The 18997-nt window shown below is 50.1% G+C and overlaps 1 protein-coding gene across 1 annotated transcript; it reads left to right on the forward strand.

The window, feature by feature from the left end:
* The first annotated feature begins 1933 nt into the window (after nt 1-1933).
* Tesmin (testis expressed metallothionein like protein) lies at nt 1934-18176 on the forward strand. Its single transcript, XM_051147042.1, has 9 exons — nt 1934-2335; nt 3689-3847; nt 5674-5794; nt 7886-7959; nt 8932-9023; nt 14535-14625; nt 16035-16172; nt 17141-17316; nt 17767-18176. Exons 1-9 carry the CDS (start codon nt 1952-1954, stop codon nt 17957-17959), a joined length of 1428 nt encoding a protein of 475 aa, XP_051002999.1. The 5' UTR covers nt 1934-1951; the 3' UTR covers nt 17960-18176.
* Nucleotides 18177-18997: the final 821 nt, after the last annotated feature.

Below are 18997 nucleotides of genomic sequence, written 5' to 3' on the forward strand. Positions count from 1 at the left end.
GAGCTGAGACCAACAAGAATAACAAGACAGAGCCACCTTTGGCCAACTCACTAGAGACAGCAGCAGGCATGGAATTGCCAGGCTTGGTTCTGAGCAGCTTGGTGACACACCAGTGTCTATGTATCTGGTGGGTAGGTGTCTAATGCCTGGCCATGCTCTTCTAGCGGCTCTGAGTTGATGAGCTAGGATTCCCAGGCATTATGTGGCCTCCCTCCCATGGGTGTGGGAATGGCAAGGCTGCAAAGACATTCTTGCTGCCAAACTAGGTATGCGGACCACTCTACAGAGTGTTTGCCTGGCACGCAAGAAGCCCTGGGTTCAATTCCCATGCCAAATAAACTGGTTGGAGTGGTGCACATCTATAATTCTAGCATTCAGTGGGTGGAGGGAGTTCAAGATCACCCTTGATTACATAGTAAGTTCAAGGCCAGCAGAAAGGGGGCTGGAGAGATGGTTCAGAGGTTAAGAGCACTGGCTGTACTTCCAAAGGTCCTGAGTTCAATTCCCAGCAACCACATGATGGCTGCCCTTTTACTGAATCCTGTATATATAATACATCTGAGAGAGGGAGAGAGAGAGAGAAGAAGAAGAAGAGGAGGAGGAAGAAGAAGAAGAAGAAGAAGAAGAAGAAAGGAGAAGAGAAGGGAAAGGAAGGAATAAAGAGATCGAGGCCATTGGTGTACAATTGTAATCCTAGTGCTCAGAAGTGCTGAGGCAGGAGGACTACTTCAAGTTGGAAACCATCAGGCCAACTAGAGCCACTTACGAGACCCTGTCTCAAAAACAAAACAAAAAACAAACAAACCCTAAGACGGCTGACGAGCTAGCGCAGTATTAAGGTGCTTGCTGCCAAGCCCGACCACCTCGGTTTGATCCCGTAACCCACACAGCAGAAGGAGAGGATTAACCCTGGGAAGCTTTCCTTTCTTTTCCTCCATGGTGTGTCTACACATGTACACACTCACACATGATAATTGTAAACACACAAAAGCCAAGCCTGAAAGAAAAGCCTGATGGCAAAGGACTTTAATTCTAATTGTTGGGGAGACTGAGACAAGGAAACAAGTTCAAGGCACAGTGCTTGCCTAGCATGAAGGAGGGCCTAAATTCAACCTTCAGGACTGCATAAACAAACAAACAAATAATAGATTAAATAGGCTGGAAGATCACTCAGAAGTTAAGATCACTTGCTGTTTCTTGCAGAGGACCCAGGCTCACTTCCCCGTACCTGTGACTCCAGTTCCAAGAAATCAGACTCCCTCTTCTGGCCTCCCTAGACTTTCATGGGCTCACAGTAAAAGTAATCTTGGAGAGACAGAGGTCAGATGTCAAGCTAGGAGGCTCACCTCGCCCTGCTTCAAAACCCCAACTCTCGGGAGGCAGAGACAGGCAGCAGATCTCTGTAGTTAGCTTGGTCTACATAGAGCGTTCTGGACCAGCCAGGACTACCTAGTGAGATCCTGACTTAAAAGCAAAAACGGGTGAAAGGGTGACTCAAATATGAAATTCTCAACAAAGTTAAAAAAGAATAAAAAGAGAGAGCCAGCACATTGGGAGCCTCAGTTTCCCCACTGGGGGCAGGAGTGGTTGGTTGCTACCTGGAGAGTGCCTCCTTCTGGCCTCCATCCAAGCACACCCAAAGGCTGCAGGCACCACATAGTCCACCTACCAAGCACAGCCCCGGCCTCGCCCATCATGCTCAGGCCCCGCCCACTACGGTCCAGAGCCCACCCTTGATGGCAAGGTCCCGCCCACCCACAGGCCCCACCTACCACAACCCAGGCTCCGGTCACCTTGGCCGAGGCTCCACCCACCACAGCCTAGGCCCCGCCCCGTCCAGTCAGAGACGGGCTCCGCCCCCTTCCTTAACGGTCAACGGTCCGTCCAACCTCTCAGAGGCGCGGCGAACTGGACGGCTGCGTCGTGTCGCTGTTCACAGGTCCCCGCGGCCATGGAGGACGCTCTGCTCGGCGCCATGACGGGCCCCGAAGACGAGCTGGGCGCCGAGCTGTTCGGGCCGGAGCGTGCGTTCGCGGACGGGCTGGCGCTGAGCCCCGCAGCGGGTGCGGCCGAGCGGGATGAGCTGCCGGTGCTGGCCGACGCCTACCTGGGCGCCACCGAGCCGGGCGAGCCGCTGCTGCGCGCGCTCAGTCCCCCGCCGGGCGCTGAGGTACCGGCCGCCCTGCTCGGCGACTTCCCGGGGCTGCCCGAGCTCCGCAGCCCAGACGATGCCGCGCCGCCGCCGGCCTACAGCGTGCACGTGCTGTCGTCGTTACTCCCCGGGGCTCGCGGGCCCGCGCTGTTGCCTCTGAGCGCTGGAGTGCGCGTGATCCCAGTAAGCACCGGCAGGGGGCGCCATCGCGCCGCGTCTCCGCCTGCAGACCTCATGGGCTAGCCTCAGGCCGCACGCTCACTGGGGAGTGAGGGCATCCCCAGGTGACCTCTCGGGTACCCCGCAGCCTCCCTCCCCAGCCTTTTCCCCTGCAGGTGACTATGCCCCGCTAGAAGAGTTTACACCATCACAGTAGGTGTTTGTATTGGACACCTGCTTTCACATCACATAGCCTGGGAATCATTTGGAGGAATTATGTCCCCACCCCGCGCCCGTCCCAGAAGTGCTGGGGGTGGAACTCAGGGCCTTTTGCTTGCTCTGTAGATTGTCTTCAGCCTGGTCCTATAGTTTGGGGTTTGGGGTTTGTTTTGTTTTGTTTAGGTACATGCTTGTTCACACCAAAGATGTTTAATTAGTGAGGATTTCATTAATTGATGATTTCCCCCTCTGCAAAATAAGGGACAAATCTTCAAACCTATGTGATAGAGTCCGAATGAATGCTGCTTCTTGGCGAGCTACTATTCCTTGACATTGCTATGTAACTTAGAATTAACTTGAGCCTCTAATTTCCCTGCCTCTACCTCCTGAGTGCCGGGATTACATGTGTGCCCCACCACACCTGCCTTATACAATGCTGGGCATCAAATCCAGGACCTAGTTCATGCTAGTCAAGTATTCTTCCAAATGAGCCACATCCCCAACCCTTTCAAGGCAGTAAGCAGGGAGAAGTGTACATTTCCTGCATTTCTGTGAAATCTGAAATGTCTAAATAAGGCAAGCACTTGGAATCCAGCTGCCCTGTCTTCTAAGGTTTGGACCACTCGAGTCTGATGTAAATTTTGTAACCCTTGGGACCTTTCAGCTTTTAAACCCCATTGCTTTGTAGTAAATGTAATTTTGTCTCATTTATTTTATAATTAGATTTGTTTACTTGTGGGTGGGTGCGTGTGCCATGGTGCAAATGTAGAGGTCAGAGGATAACATACAGGAATTGACACTCTGCCATGTGTGTCCTGAGGGTTGAAGTCCAGCCGTCAGGCTTGGTGCCAAGTGTTCTTACCTACTGAGCTATCTTGCCACTCCTATTTATTTCTTTTTGGTGCAGGCGCTCAGTATGTTCCTATCTCTAGTCCTCTTCACACCCAGGACTGAAGACTGTCCTCAGAGGCCTCCGTCCCGAGGCTATCAGTTGGCTTGTTCCCTTTCTTTCTCACAGGGGAAGAATATGCTTCCTGGGCTGAAGGCCAGGGCAGTCCCTACACTGCAGCTGACCCTGATCTCTGACTTCAGTGTTCTTTGTGCCACCAGCGCAGCACATGGCCCTGTATCCTCTGACATGACCACTATTTTCTCCAGGTTGAAATCAAAGAAGCAGGTGGCAGTGTGCCAGGCAGCAGCCCTGAAGATGCAGCTTTCCAGGCCCCTCTGGCGCAGGAATCCTGCTGCAAGTTCCCGTCATCCCAGGAGGCAGAGGAGGCCTCCAGCTGCCCTCGGAAGAAAGACTCCAGCCCTATGGTAACTATGCAAAAAAAAAAAAAAAAGAGGGGGGCATCACTCAGTCTTGTCACAGATCCCTGCCTGCCGCTGTTCCTCATTCACTTTGCTTGTCCATCTACAAAGAGGGAGAGTCAACTTGAGCCCCCCACCTTTCACTCCCAATATTCTTATCTCTGCCCCTCCTCGGAAAGCCAAATAAGGATTGGAACGGAACACTGCTCTGTCCCGTAAGGGAGTCACCACAAGTCACACATGTAGAGTAGAGGGTTAGGAACTGAGGCAGGGACAGTCTGGGTGCAGCCCTAGAGTTTGGGGTGCTGGTTGGCCCAAGGCTGTGCTCTTCTACAGCTTCTGGGGATAGGCCCACCCTGCCTCCAGGTTGCCAGTGACAATGGTGTTTAGGGTGTGTAATGGCCGCATCTGGGGACTGTGCCTGTGTGATGGCATGTCTGTCTCCCACAGCCCTGCAGGCAGCCCCTCTATGTCTTAGATGACAGATGCTCTGCTGCTGTTTTAGTCCTGGGCCTTGTGTGCTGTGCTACTGGAACTGCTCTGGGGACAGTCGGGATCGCCAGCACTTCAGCCCAGCTTAGGCTACACAAGCTGCGCACCCTCAGAGCCTTCAACACCTCCAGATGAGGCCTGGTCTATGCCCCAGAAATAGTTGAAATAATGTCCTTGTGAAATGTGCTTTTAGGGTGCAAACACTAGTACCCATCTGTGTCTGAGATTTACTTGGAATGCAGGTTCTGATGGCAGAGCTTTCCCAGGACCGTAGAGAAGCCATAGGGCAAAGGACTCTAACTCCTCGTAGGGTGACACCTGCCATCTCTTCCTGGGATGTAGAGCCCAGGGCCAGGCATCATTTTGGGCCATTCCCAGCTTAGTGGCTACATCATCTTCCAAATGCAGCTGTGCAGAGCACTGGCCTCCCCTGGTTTCAGAATGGCAGGAGCTTTGCCCTGGAACCTGTTTTCCTCTCCTAGCAGTTTCACGGGTGTTATTCATGTGACCTCGGTCCTTGTGCCTATCTGAGTTCTCCTGGCCGGGTGTGCACACCACACATCCTGGAGCAGGTGGGCATGCAGGGCACTCTGTCCCTCAGTGCCTGGACTGGATGCTCTGATGGGCAGATATAGCTGGCTCCTGAGAGTGAGCAGTCAGAACCCACATGGGGTGTGACAGTGTCAGCCCCGTAAGTCAACATGGTTTCTTAGGAGTTTCCAGTCACTGACTTTTCCTTTCTTTTGTTTTTTCAAGACAAGGTTTCTCTGTGTAGCCTTGGCTGCCCGAGACTTACTTTGTAGACCAGGCTGGCCTCTGCCTCCCGAGTGCTGGGATTAAAGGTGTGCGCCACCAGGCCCAGTTGACTTTCTTAACAGTACTTATAGGAAATAAAATCAGTGAGCATGAAAAGCAAAAACAAAAAACTAACAAACAAACCCCTACAAAACCACCTGTTGGATGATAGCCTGGCTCCATGGCAGGATAGAGCACACAGCTACTTCCACAAATGTGCTCAGCCCCCAGGGGTCTCAGAGGTGGGAGACTGAGGTTTGAGAGATGCTCAGTACCTGTTCACAAGGCTGTGTGGATTGAAGGCCATCAGAAAGAAATCTTTGTCCACAACCAAGTTCTTCAGAGGACACAGGAGCAACCCGTGAATGTGTGGAAACGTCACAGGAATAAGTGGGGTGGGTGCTAGGGAGCAGCAGTTAGAGGAAGATGTACCAACACACCCACCTTCTCTCTCCCCAGACTTTAACCCCAGGGGAAACATCTCAGATTTCAGTCTGCTCCTGCTCAGACTGGAGTCACCTGCCCTCTTCCCTGTGCCATTTCAGGTGATTTGTCAGCTGAAAGGAGGTGCCCAGATGCTCTGCATAGACAACTGTGGTGCAAGGGAGCTCAAAGCCCTCCATCTGCTTCCTCAGTACGACGACCAGAGCAGTTTCCCACAGTCAGGTACCACAGCACAAAACTGCCCTGGGTCACACTGGACGTGGTGAGGAATGGGGCAGCAAATGAGTGTTAGGCTTTGTGTCTATGGATGTGAGGAGGGGCTAGGAAGAGTTCCAGACCAGTGAGAGACCCTACCTCAAAAAAAAAAAAAAAAAAAATGGTGGCTGGCTACTGAAGAAAGCACACAAGGTTGTCCTCTGGTTTCCACATGCAAGTTCTCACAAGCACCTCATGCATGCACATACACATATGTGCACTCACTCAAAGACAGTAAAACAGGCCATTAGTGTATAAGTGCTTGAACAAACCTGGGCAATAGCAGTCAGAGAATGGAACAAAATAGACTACCATAGCCTAATCCTCCCATATTGCATTAAGCGACCTCATTCTTATCTGACGTCCTCACTGCATAGCCTTCTAGCAGGTGACAGTGCTCATCAGTCTGACTGCTTCATTCTTCCAGTCGGGGCAGACGTGCCTTGCCTGGAACACTGTCAGCCTACCTGAAGGCTCGAGGCCTGGATGTTCAAATGTGCTCTAAATAATTGGTGGGGTTTTTTTTTTTTTTTTTTTTAAAGATTTATTTATTGTGTATATAGTGCTCGCATGTATACCTGCAGGCCAGAAGAAGGCATCAGATCACATTAGAGATGGTTGTGAGCTACCATGTGGGTGCTGGGAATTGAACTCAGGACCTTTGAAAGAGCAGTCATTGCCCTTAACCTCTGAGCCATCTCTCCAGCCTCAATAATTTGTGTTTTAATGGAAACAGTTGGTGTGATCAATAAGGGTGGTCCCTCTGCTTTACTCCCAGGAGTCCAAGCTGGGTCTCCAGTGACCTGACAGTGACTCACTCACCTCCTCACACTGACATGATCATTAACAAACAATCCCAAGGGGCCTGATTCACACTTCAAAGCTGTTGAATGCTTAGAGAAAGATTAAATGATGTGGTCTTGGGCCTGAGTCTAACCAAGCCCTGCCTTGGCCTTGTCAGTGAGCATCGCTGTGTATACCACAGGGCCTCAGGCTGCTGTGATGGAAGGTAACCTTCCAACAGTGTTAGACCAACGTCAAGTTCAACCAGTCTTTGGAGCCTAGTGTTAAAAGAACAAAAAAGTATAATACTCTCTCTCCATACTCTTGCTTTGATCTCCTTATCTAGCAGTGGGGCTGTACTGCTGGGGGTGCACTACTGCTGATCATCCTGGGCTTCTCAGATCTATTTCCCACAAATCCAAGCTGCACCTGTAATGCTCAGGGAGCAGGGAGGTGGGTTTCCTCATGCTTAAATCCTGATCCCTAGAGAACCATTCAGTGTCCTTGTGGAGGTGTTTCAGCCTTTCCCCACTTGTTTCCTGCTGCTTGTAGCACACCTGTGGTCTCCAGTCTGTCTCTCACTGAAAGGATACAAAGGCCCAGGGCAGGAAATAGATATAGGATGGAGAGCTGCAGGGAGAAGGAGGAGGAGGAGGATACACCAGGTCTTCAGGGATGTTCCCTGATGGAGCCTTTGGACCAAACTACAAGCTGCTTCATCTAGAGAGCTTAGAAAGCATTGATATCTTAACAACTTAGAGCAGTGCAAAAAAACAAGCAGATGTATAGATTGAAAGTCACAGATGTGTCGTCCAACAGTTGTCACTAGGCTTTCATTAAAAATATAAAATGGCCCAAGGTGTTGAGTGAATTTGCTGGGTTGTGTAAGGACACTTTGATACACGGTTTTGGAAGCTGGATGTTAGCATTTTTCACAGTATAGTAGACCTCTACAATGCTCAGGCCAAGCAGCCTTATGATGGAAAACAGGACACTAGAACTTTAAAAAGTGCACTGACCCAAATGCCTGCAACCCTGCACTGGGGAGATGGGGACAGGAGGATCAAGAGCTCAAGGACTGCGTACATAGTGAGGTGAGTCCCAGACTTCATGAGGCCCCACCTAAAGACAAGGGGCTAGAGAGATGGCTCAGCAGCCAAGAGTGCTTGCTGCACACCTGGAGGCTCCAGCTACCAACACTCACTGTAGCAGGGTAAGGGTATGTTTAAACGCCTTAATGTTTGCTGTCAGCTAATGTTAGTTGTTTTCCTACAGAAATCTCTAAGCCAATGACAACTTTAGTGGGAAGACTTCTGCCAGTACCAGCAAAATTAAATCTCATCACACAGGTGAGTCATTCAGCACAAAAATATCCTTGGTGTCATCTCCTGGCATTCAGTTGCTGCACTTATTTCTCAAGTATACAGTTAACAGTGAGAGCCAGGCCTCATAGCACATGCCTGTAGTTTCAACAGTTGGGAAGTGGAGAGGAGAGGATCAAGAGTTTGTATAGCAAATTCAAGACCAGCCTGGGTTACATGGAACCTTATCTTTAAAAAATAATCAAAGTCACTAGTGAAACATTTGCTAAGTATTTGTCCCTTCACACCTGTGTCAGACCCTGGATGGAAGACCAGCAATGGGGACATGAGATTCTGGAGGCTATGGGAAAGCACAACAGCCACGGCGTTAGCCAAGAGTCCCAGATGTCCCCATTGCTGGCCCTCTGCCTGCACACATGCTAGGTCAGAGACATGTGCTAGGAAAGGTATGGGGACGGAATAGAGGACATCCTTCTGAGTGTTGGCAGCCAGGGATGATTTTGGTCAGGGTAGGCAAGGTATGGGTAGAGAGGTTGAATCCAGCAAAAGTCTGAAAAATAAAACAAAAAAAAAAGTGTCAATGAGGCTTCAGGTGTTCAGGTCTCTGTTATTCTGAGAACATAATACTTTGGGAATGATTCAAATTTGTGGACATTTGTAACTGATTATATCTTCAACTAATGGTTTGTGGACATAAATTGCTTCATGACAGTGTCACCAGCCCCTAAGAGACAGCTGTATGTACTGCTCCACAGTTTGTCCTTGATGGTTCAAGGCCCCACTCCACCTTGTCTGTTTTCTCCATTCCCAGGGTCAGAGACTTTGTACCCTGCGGCCCTGGGAATAGCTACAAGATGTTCTTAGCCTGGGGGTCAGTGTTAGTGGACTTGCAGTGGTCATGAGGCCTGGCCATGGGATTGTGACATCAACCTGTAGGGGCTGCTGCTGGCGCTTCGAGTACACTCTGAGGAGACCACTCTTGCTTTTGCCTCCATCCAGGTTGATAAGGGAGCTCTCCCGTCAGCTGTCAATGGGGCTGCCTTCTCCTCTGGACCAGCTCTGCAAGGGCCACCCAAAATAGCTCTGGCTGGGTAAGGATTAAAATCAGAGACGACTGCCTTTGACGCAATCATTCAAAATGCTGCTGTGTAAGCCGCACTTCTGGCTGCACTGTAGAATTAGCTTTGCTGAAAGATCAGTGGTCAGCTCCCCTCCACAGTAGGCCCTGACCTACCTAGGAATACACTGGTGATGGCACTTGACCTCTCCCCCACTCTCTGCTGTCCCATGTGTATGTTGCAGGGTTCCCTGGCTGTAGCTTTGTCGTGTGTATGTCTGTGTGTGTGTGTGTGTGTGTGTCCCCCACACTGTCTATTCTTGGCAGTCATCAGTATAGATCACACAGTGGCAGCTGCTTATGTGCACAGGGTCTGCAGCGCTGCCTATGTGTCCCTGGCACACACTCTGTGGCAGGTGTTCTGTGTGCTATGGCAGGTGTCCCATAGTCTCTGGTGGGCATGAGACACACTTAGCCAGGACTCTGTCCATTTTAAAGCTGTGTGTAAGCTGCAGCTGATTAAACTAGCATACCTGTAGAAACTTTTGGGTCACTATGCATTGGCTGTGCCCTCTGTGCCTCTCCTGGTACTGCAAAGTTTGAGACAAGAGGCTGGAGGCAGAAAGGAGAGAGTCAGATGGTCTGTGGAGTCAGACAGCGTCAGGTCCATGTGTAGGCTCAAGTCAGTGGGACCTGAGGCAATGCTATACCTAGTTGGCTGGTGAGCTCCTCAAATGCTCTTGAATGAGACAGGATGGGCTTTTGCTTTCCTCTGTGAGTGTGGTAGACCTGGATTGCTGACACTCTGGTTGATCATCCTACTGCAGCTGTTCACAGGGGAGGAAGAAACAGGATGGCTTCAATAGCTTGCAGCTGCAGCTGATAGCATCAAGGCTGGAGTATCACAGGCCATGAAAGGCTCACCACACCTTTGTTGATAGGAGACATCACCCTCTGCTTTGTCATGTCCAGAACCTGGCAGCAGATGCTGCCCTCATACTCAGCACTGTGTGAGCTACGGCCGAGTGCACTTCTGCAAGGAGCAATCTTCTCTGTAACAATCCCCCCCCCCCCCCCGCCCTTCATCCATCGGTCTCTGTTAGGCTTTCTCTCTCACATGCTTTTTACATTTTGAAATAAAATTCTGCAGGCCACAAAACTTTCCTTGTCATAGAGAATATACCAGGAGCCACCTGAGCTATGAGCTGCATCATTCGGCTGTGACAGTGACCTGACCACCCTCCGCTGAGCCAGCCCTGAGGTTTCCCGACTCTAGCAATGTTTTTATTTTGCTCTGGGTAAATTTATTTATTATGTATTCAGTGTGAAGGTTTAGGTCTGGTAGGTTCAGTGCTGGAATTCCTAGTCTGAACCAACTCACAGTCCTCTCCTTTTCACATGCTCCTCAGTCCTCTTAACTTTGTAGTCAACCAGATCTGAGAGATCAGAAGGAAGCCCTCAATCGCCCCAGCTTGGCTGAGCTGTTAGAGGACAGAGAAGCAGCTCACAGATGCATGGCTTGGTCCAGTCGCAGACCTGCTGCTGGTTGGCTAATTTGTCTGCCTTATGTTACCATATGCTGGAAACCCCTAAGTTAAACACTTGTCCTGTGAGGCTGGCTTTAACACTCAGGTCATCTACCCTGTGGGTGATGCTGTCATTTGTGTGACATAACCAAAGGTTATGATGAGATTAGCTGCTAGTTGGCATCTTTGGAGGTGTGGCTCACTTGTGGTACCCTTCAGAGCTGAGGTTGTTCAGATCTTGGCAGATTTTTTGGCCTCCGTAGGACAGTAGTCAGACACTGTCAGAGCCATGGAAGCCTTCCCCAATAATTTTAAACCCAGGCAATGGGTTCTCTTCTTGTCCCTCCCATGCTCCACTTATTCCCAGTGGCCTGTCTCTGTTCACTATGTGCATTGAGACATCCTTTCAGCCATAAAGAAACCCAGTGCCAGGGCTGGGGAGAAGGCTGTTGGCAGTCTTGTTGTAAAAACATGAGGATCTGAGTTCCATCCCCAGAACCCATACAACATGCCTAGGCATGGTGGTGGTCACTGGGGGTGGGGGCAGGAGGATCTCTGGGTCTTACTGGCCAGCCAGTTTGCCTGATTGGAAAGCTCTACGCCAGTAGTAGAGACCCTGACTCAAAAAATGAGGGGTTAGAGAGATGGCTCAGTGGTTAAGAGCACTTGCAGCTCTTGCAGAGGACCTGGGTTCTCTTCCTAGCACTCACATCAGGCAGATCACAACTGCCTGTAACTTCAGTTTCAGAGGATTTGATGCTATCTTCTGGCCTCTGTGGGTACTGAATGCACATGGTGCATATAATCTACACTTAGGTAAACACACATACACATAAAATGCTTTTTAAAAAAAATAGCTGGGTGCGATGGCGTATGCCTACAATCCCAGCACTTGGGAGAGGCAAAGGCAAGAAGATCACTGAGTTCGAGGCCAGCCTAGTCTACAAAGCAAGTCCAGGACAGTCATGGCTACAAAGAGAAACCCTGTCTCAAGAACAAAAACAAAAACAAAACAAAACAAAAAAACAAATAAATAGGATCACAACAAAGGAAGACACCTAGACTAGCTGGTCAGTGAGGCAAGGGAGTCATGTGTCCCTGCTTCCCCTGTGCTAAGATTATAGACATGTGCCACCACAACATGCTTTTTATGAGGGATCTGGGGTTGTAACTCAGGTCCACATGCTTGAATGACTGGCACTTTACTGACTGAGCCATCTCTCCAGCCCCAGTCTGTTGCTCTTTGCTGCCCACTTTGCAGTGTTCAGACTTGGTGGGAAATCCAGTTTAGAGGAACAGAGGCCTGAGCAGGTCAGAGGTGGAGCCCTGAGCAGACTGCAGAACAGCAGGCAGCTGTGGGAAGCCACCTTCACTAGACCTGGCCCCTCCTGCCTTACACTGGATGAGTTTAGAGAACAGTTATCAGTGGCTTCTGCCTATCAGCTTTTGAGCTCATTCTCTTTTTATTATATCTTTACCATTTTTATTAGTTTTTTAGCTATCATACAAAGTAATGGACTTTGTTGTGGCATTTTCACAAACACATATCATAACATTGTGTTCCTATTTTCTGATGCTATTCTCCCCTGTTCCCCCACTTCCCTCTTGGTGGTCCCCCTTCTGCTTTCCTCCCCTCTCATCATCCCCATCTACTGTGTGCACATACAAACACACAGGATTCTCTCTTTTCCAGATCAACCAATAAAGACACTTTCCTTTTTAATCTTTGTAAAGTAACTCTTAGCTCATGGGACACAAAGTCTAAAAGCCATGTAGCTGTACCAAATCCAGGATATGAAATTAAAGAAGCCACAACTCCTTCCTTCCTAAGGGTTATAAGGCTGGGTGCAAGTCAGTGCAGTGTAGACCAGCTGCAGCCCCAGCTTATGCAGTCACAGTTAGCACTCAGCAGTCATGGTTTGATGCTTTTCCCAGACCAGCAGTCAGGACCATGCCAGGTGATTGGCCAGGTGATCGGCCAGGTGATCCCAGGCATGACACGAACTCTCCAGTCTTTAGTGCCATGGATTTAGCTGGTATCCTCTTTCCCTTCTGTGATGTGACACCCTCACACGCTGTCTCTGAAGGTCTGATGATTGGCATATTATTCCATATTGAAGTTTACTCCAAACAATTCTGTCCCCAGGATGCCAACTCCCTCCCAGAAGGCTCAGCCCAGGGAAGGGAGTGGGGTATCGGGACAAGTTGTACAGTGAACTCATGGGCTGACACTGATGACTCACTTCCATGATCTTTACCTTGCGGAGCTCCTGTGGAAGGAGGTCCACCATGGCAGCGATGGGGGTGGTTTCTGCACTTGTACCCAGAGCAAAATGAAAACATTGCTAGAGGCTGGGGATGATGGCTCACACTTGTTTTTTTGTTTTTTGTTTTTTTTTAAGATTTGTTTATTTATTATGTATACAGTATTCTGCCTGCAAGCCAGAAGAGGGCATCAGGTCACATTATAGATGGCTGTGAGCCACCATGTGGTTGCTGGGAATTGAACTCCTGACCTTTGGAAGAGCAGTCAGTGCTCCTAACCTCTGAGCCATCTCTCCAGCCCAGATGGCTCACTTGTAATCCCAGTACTTGGGAGGTTGAGGCAGGATTGCCATAATTTTGAGGATAGCCTGGGCTACAGAATGGGTTTGAGGCCAGTATAGGTTATGAATGAGATGCTTCTTTTAAAAAATAGTACTGAAGGGTGGAAGTGTTGACTGAAGTGTTAACTGTAAACATTTGTGTGAGTCTGGGTTGATGTGGCCCTCTCTGGTGTAGAAACCCTGAAAGTGAACGTAAAGGCCAAGGAGAGGAGAGAGTGAGACGGTCACATCTACAGTGGATAGGAGGTGAGGTGAGGGCGAGGAATGGACTGGAATTGAGGCCTGAGTTCCTTTTGATGAATATGCTTTAACTGTCGTTTGCCTCATAAAGCACTGAGCGCTGCCTCTTCTGTGAAGCCCACTTCTGTGGCAGCAGTTCTGACCGGTAGCCATACCAACCTCAAATGATGATCTTTGCCCCATCACTTCACAGAGCAAGAAGTGGGCTCTCACTAGGCTGAGGGCATCTTCCTCTATGGAGCACACTGTGAAATGGGAGCCAGTTTGTACAATGAGTGTAAATAGTTTGCAGGGCAGGTTTTTGGGTTTTTTTTTGGAGGATTTGAAACAGGGTCTTGCTGTAGCCCTGTCTGTCCTGGAACTCGGCATATAGGTCATGCTGGCCTGTGACTTAGAGAGATATAGACCTAGAGGTGACAGCTGTCACGCACCATCCACTGTTCACTGGTGCTTCACATTCAAGTGGCGCTGGTCCATGAGGTTTCCAGGCAGCAGTGGGAGTTGATAGATGGCAGAGGATGCCAGTACCTTGTACAAAAATCCCAAGACAGTGGTGAGGCCTGAGCCAGGGAGAGTGCATGTCCAGTTCCTTCCTGCCGCCACTGATGCTGCTATGCCAACTTGACAGGTCAGGGCTGTTGGCAGAGGGAAGCATTGCTGCCCAGAAGAAGCTGTGGTGACAACTTGATAGAAATAAGCTCTGTGTCCACTCTCTGCTGTGCCAGGAGAATGGAGGAGAGCAGAGAGCTGGGGAGTGAGAGGGCAGACAGCATGTCTTCAGGAAGTAGTGTTGCTTTGCAAACTGCTGTTAAAGCCTTTACTAGTTTGCCTTTCTTCTGTGTTAGTTAGAAGACATCCTGCCCTTGCCACCAATTCTGTGTTTCATATAAAAAGTCCAAAGGAAACCGGGCGCGGTGGTGCACGCCTTTAATCCCAGCACTCAGGAGACAGAGGCAGGTGAATCTCTGTGAGTTTGAGGCCAGCCTGGTCTACAAAGCAGGTTCAGGACAGCCAGGGCTACCCAGAGAGACCATGTGTCAAAACAAAACAAAACAAAAAACCCAATAAACAAACAAATCCCAAGGGAGCCCTCTAAACTGAGAAGCCTGCCCTTGTAGGCCTGCTCTCAACACAGGCCGCCTGGGCATGGACTCAGTGAGCTCGTCCTCACAGGTACTGCGACTGCTTCTCCAGCGGCGACTTCTGCAGCAGCTGCAACTGCAACAACCTGCGCCATGAGCTTGAGCGCTTCAAAGCCATTAAGGTAATGCACCTGACAAAGCATCACCAGTGTTGTCAGTGAGTGGTCTCCTGAGTGCACTCAGGCACAAGTGTAGAAAGACACAATGGCCAGAGCTGTAGTGCTACCCAGCAGCCTGGGGTGCTTCAGGGTGGCTGCGGAGTCTGGGAAGCCTGGATCCCAGAGCACATGGTCTGTCCTGGCTCTAGGTTCATAACTGTGGGTAGTGCAGTGACTGTGGGGGGCTACAGTATATCAGCTGAGGATGGGAAGCACTTGAGTGGGCCTCACAGACTTTAAACTTTCATTCCTTTAGTTTCAGGTGCAGCAGGATCTAGGCTTTCTCAAGGGGCAATGCAGCTACAGGCTGATTGCAGGAGGCTGCTGTATCTGTGCCTTCCTGAGGGCACAAGGACCAGGGAATGGGAGAAATAGATAGGCTGGGCCTGGCAACTTCTCCAGAGAGACATTTCCAGGGCCCTCAAGAGCCATCAGCTGAGGCTGGAGGCTTCCCTGTTCAATGAAACAGATGGCCCTGAGCCTTGGTCAGTCTATCAGGGTTTTTTGTTTTGTTTTGTTTTCTCCTAGAACAATTTACACCCCCCTCTTGAGTTGCAGATATATCACTTAGAACTATCTTACCAGAGTACAAAAGAGAGTGGTCATGCCTCTGAGCTTTACGGCAGTTGATGGGTGCTCAGAGTATAATCTGCTACGGTGAGATCAGGAGGCTTATGTGTCAGGGTTGGGAACATGGCCTGATATGACTACTCTGAGAAATGATTAGCAAATAGTCTGACAGCTAAATGTTTGCCTAGATGTCATCCAGCATACTCCTCCCTAACACACAGCCAATGGAGGTCACAGGGAGTCCTCACAGAGACTTGCCAAGCAAGGTTCTAGCAGCTTCATTCATAATAGACAAAACCTGCCACAAGCCCACAGCCCATCAGTGTGGGATGGAGCAACTGCCAGCTACCTGAATGCAGAATGCCACACACTATAGGGAAAGACCAATTTTGAGCCATGTACACATCTACCTGACACCCCTACAGTTTTAAGCTCCTAAGTTTGCCAACAGGATGAAGTGAAAGTCAGCATGTATCACTGAGAAAGATGGCTGGGTATTGGTGTGAGCTATTCACTATGCCATGGCCTCCCCTGCCTCAGGCAAAGGTGCAAGGCATGCTGGGAGGGCACACTGGTTTTCTTTGCATCCCTACAATTTACAGAAAAAGGGTTCAATGCATCTAAAATCCAGGCGCATCATAGTTCTGTGTGAGGTGAGGCATAGCTGTACAGAAGCCTCGAGGTCTCTGGCATGTCCTAAGGCCCCAGCTCCCTCCATGCCTTCCCCTGCATGGCTTTCCCTTGAACAGAGCCTTGCTTCTGGCTCCCATGCATGTCCTGATGGTTCCCATGTTCTCTCTTAGGCATGTCTTGACAGAAATTCTGAAGCTTTCCAACCAAAAATGGGGAAAGGCCGCCTGGGAGCTGCTAAGCTACGACACAGCAAAGGGTGCAATTGTAAGCGCTCCGGCTGCCTGAAGAACTACTGTGAGTGCTATGAGGCAAGTGGCAGGTTCCCGGAACAAGCAGAGACATCCAAGCAGCTTTATGGTTAGAAGAGTTGACTGTAATGTAAAAAGAGACGTACACTCCCTGTTCTCCTTTCCAAGTGTGATGGTAGGCACTGTCAACTTGACAGGGCCTGCTCACCTGGAACACAAGACTTTAAGGGATGTGACAGTCAGAGTTAATTGTCACCTTGACAGAGTCTAGAGGCACCTAAGGAATAGGCCTCTGGGTGTGCCTGTGGGGATTGTTTTGAAGTAGGAAGAAAGACCTGCTCACTGTGGGGTCCTGGACTGTCTAAGTGTTGAGAAGGAGCTGAGCAGGAGCAGCCTTCATCACGACTGTGATGCCGTGCGACTAGCTGCTTCAGGCCCTTTCTTTCTTTCTTTCTTTCTTTCTTTCTTTCTTTCTTTCTTTTTTTTTTTTTTCCGAGACAGGGTTTCTCTGTGTAGCCTTGGCTGTCCTGGACTTGCTTTGTAGACCAGGCTGATCCTTGAACTCACAGCGATCCACCTGCCTCTGCCTCCCAATTAAAAGGTGTGCACCACCATGCCCCGCCAGGCCCTGTTTTCTTGACTTTCTCTCCATCTTGGATTGTACCTTGAACTGTGTACTGAAGTAAGCCCCTTCTCCAAGTTACTTTTGTTCAGGATCATTTATCACAGCACCGGGAAGCAAAAGTAAGACACTATTTTGCTTTTATAGGTGGGTCTCATGTAGTTGAGGCTGTCCTGGAACATGATCCCTAGCCAAGGATGGGCACCTTGAGTTGACCATCCTCCGTCCTCCACTTCTGGAGCACCTGGATGATGGCCATTCACTAACCCTGCCGGACTCCTTCCCTGGGGAACAGCCTCTAGTATAAATCTAAACTCACCTGATGAAGCAGATGGGCAAAGGCAGCTGTTGAGTACTGGGTGAGCGCAGGGAACCCTGATTTCATCAAAGCATTTTTTATCATCAGGCCAAAATCATGTGTTCTTCGATTTGCAAATGCATTGCTTGCAAAAACTATGAAGAAAGTCCAGAGCAAAAGATGCTGATGAGCACACCCCACTACATGGAAGCTGGGGACTTTGAGGGCAGCCACCATCTGTCCCCAGCTAAGTTCTTGGGACCTCCAAAACTGAAAAAAAATAGGTAGGTGCTCTGAACAGTTACGCTGGGGTGATTCTGGGGGCAGTTTAGACACTATATCTACACTAGCTGGTGCCTGCAGGGACATAGGGGGCAGGAGGGACAGGACAATGGAAGCCCCCCGAAAATACATAGGAGCTTCCTTGGAGGCCTCACTGTGGAACCTAGTTCTCCTCCTAGACGGCCTTTCTTTCCATGTGCCCTGTCTGAGGTATCCCTGTGTGTATTTACTGGCTCTGCCCACATTGGTAGCAAGGCTAGTGCAGTTCTGGTGTCCCTGAAGGAGGCCAGAGTCTTGCTTGATCAGGCAACAGATGCTTGCCTTCCCTCCCCTCCCCTCCCCTTCTCTCCCCTTCTGCATTGGTTCTTGAACTACAGTGATTGGGCACTGCTCTGCTGAATGGAGAAGGTGCCCAGTGACTGTGTCTGCCCCCCTCTACCCCTCCCCACCAGGCAGGCCTTCTCCTGTATCTCCTGGGAGGTAGTAGAGGCCACGTGTGCCTGCCTGCTGGCCCAGGGTGAGGAGGCAGAGCAGGAGCAGTGCTCCCCGAGCTTGGCTGAGCAGATGGTCCTGGAGGAGTTCGGAAGGTGCCTGTCGCAGATCCTCCACATCGACTTCAAGTCCAAGGGACTGAAAACTGAGTAGAGTGCAAGCTGGTAAAGGGGAATGCCTGTGGCGAGCCTGAGCCTTGGGGATTCTGCACCTAGGAAGGTGGTGCAGAGGGAGGAGCAGGGCCAGGCCCGCTGTGAGCTCTGAGTGGGACTGGCCAGCCTACTCAAGGCATCCTGAAGTGCAGGCAGGCAGAGCTGCCCTGGGGATGGACACTGGCTGTCCTGTCTCTGGGGAGGCCCTCTGGGGAACCCCTGCCCTGTGTAAGAAGAGGGTGGCTTTCTTATTATTATTATAAGTTCGCTTTTTTTTTTTTTTTTTTTTTTTTTTTTTCCTTCGAGACAGGGTTTCTCTGTGAAGCTTTGACTGTCCTGGACTCCCTTTGTAGACCAGGCTGGCCTCGAACTCAGGTGGATCCGTCTGCCTCTGCCTCCCAAGTGCTGGGATTTAAGGCATGCGCCACCACGCCCAGCATAAGTTCGCTTTTCAAATAGCTTAGTAGTTTCTCCCTTGGAGTTGTTATGAGCTGGCTACAGGTCTCTAGAGAGCTAGGCTCTGCCAGTGGACTCTGCCAATCACAGGTCAGATGGCCAGTGGGAGTCTTTCAGGGCAAGCTTGGAACAGCAGATGTAGGAAGGGGGAGGTTAAGTTGGAGCTAGTTTCTTCTGTATTTCTGCTTGAAGTGAGAAAACTGTCTCCTGTCCAGCCCTCTTCTCCATAATTACTGTTATACTGTCACCTGCAGACACCAGCAGGTGAGGTGGGTTGCTGTGCCCATGCTTTGCGTTCTGTTGTGAGAGTAAACCTTTCCAGATCCCCAGTTGGAACTAGGTTAGTAGCTGAAAATACATTTGTCTCAATAGCCACTCTGGACTCCACTGAGACCGTGTCCTTTCATGACTCTAACAGCTTCAGCACTTCGAGAGTGTTAGGAAACCTGGGCACAGACAGGACAGAGGCTGGAGGCTGCCTGGGGAAGCCGGGAGCTCACTAACAAGAAGGAAAGGACTGGAGGAGATGGCTCAGCAGTCAAGTGCTTGCAGCACAGAATATGTGTTAAAAACACGGAACTCT

The sequence above is a fragment of the Acomys russatus genome, chromosome 5, assembly GCF_903995435.1.
Source record: "Acomys russatus chromosome 5, mAcoRus1.1, whole genome shotgun sequence".
Classification (NCBI taxonomy): Eukaryota; Metazoa; Chordata; class Mammalia; order Rodentia; family Muridae; genus Acomys; species Acomys russatus.

What these genes read in the sequence shown, in the direction of transcription:
- Tesmin (XM_051147042.1), top strand. Translation starts at nt 1,952, where the DNA reads ATGGAGGACGCTCTGCTCGGCGCCATGACGGGCCCCGAAGACGAGCTG. An exon ending in AGAAAGACTCCAGCCCTATG is followed by an intron (nt 3,848 to 5,673) that starts GTAACTATGCAA and finishes GTGCCATTTCAG; the next exon opens with GTGATTTGTCAGCTGAAAGG. An exon ending in AATTAAATCTCATCACACAG is followed by an intron (nt 7,960 to 8,931) that starts GTGAGTCATTCA and finishes GCCTCCATCCAG; the next exon opens with GTTGATAAGGGAGCTCTCCC.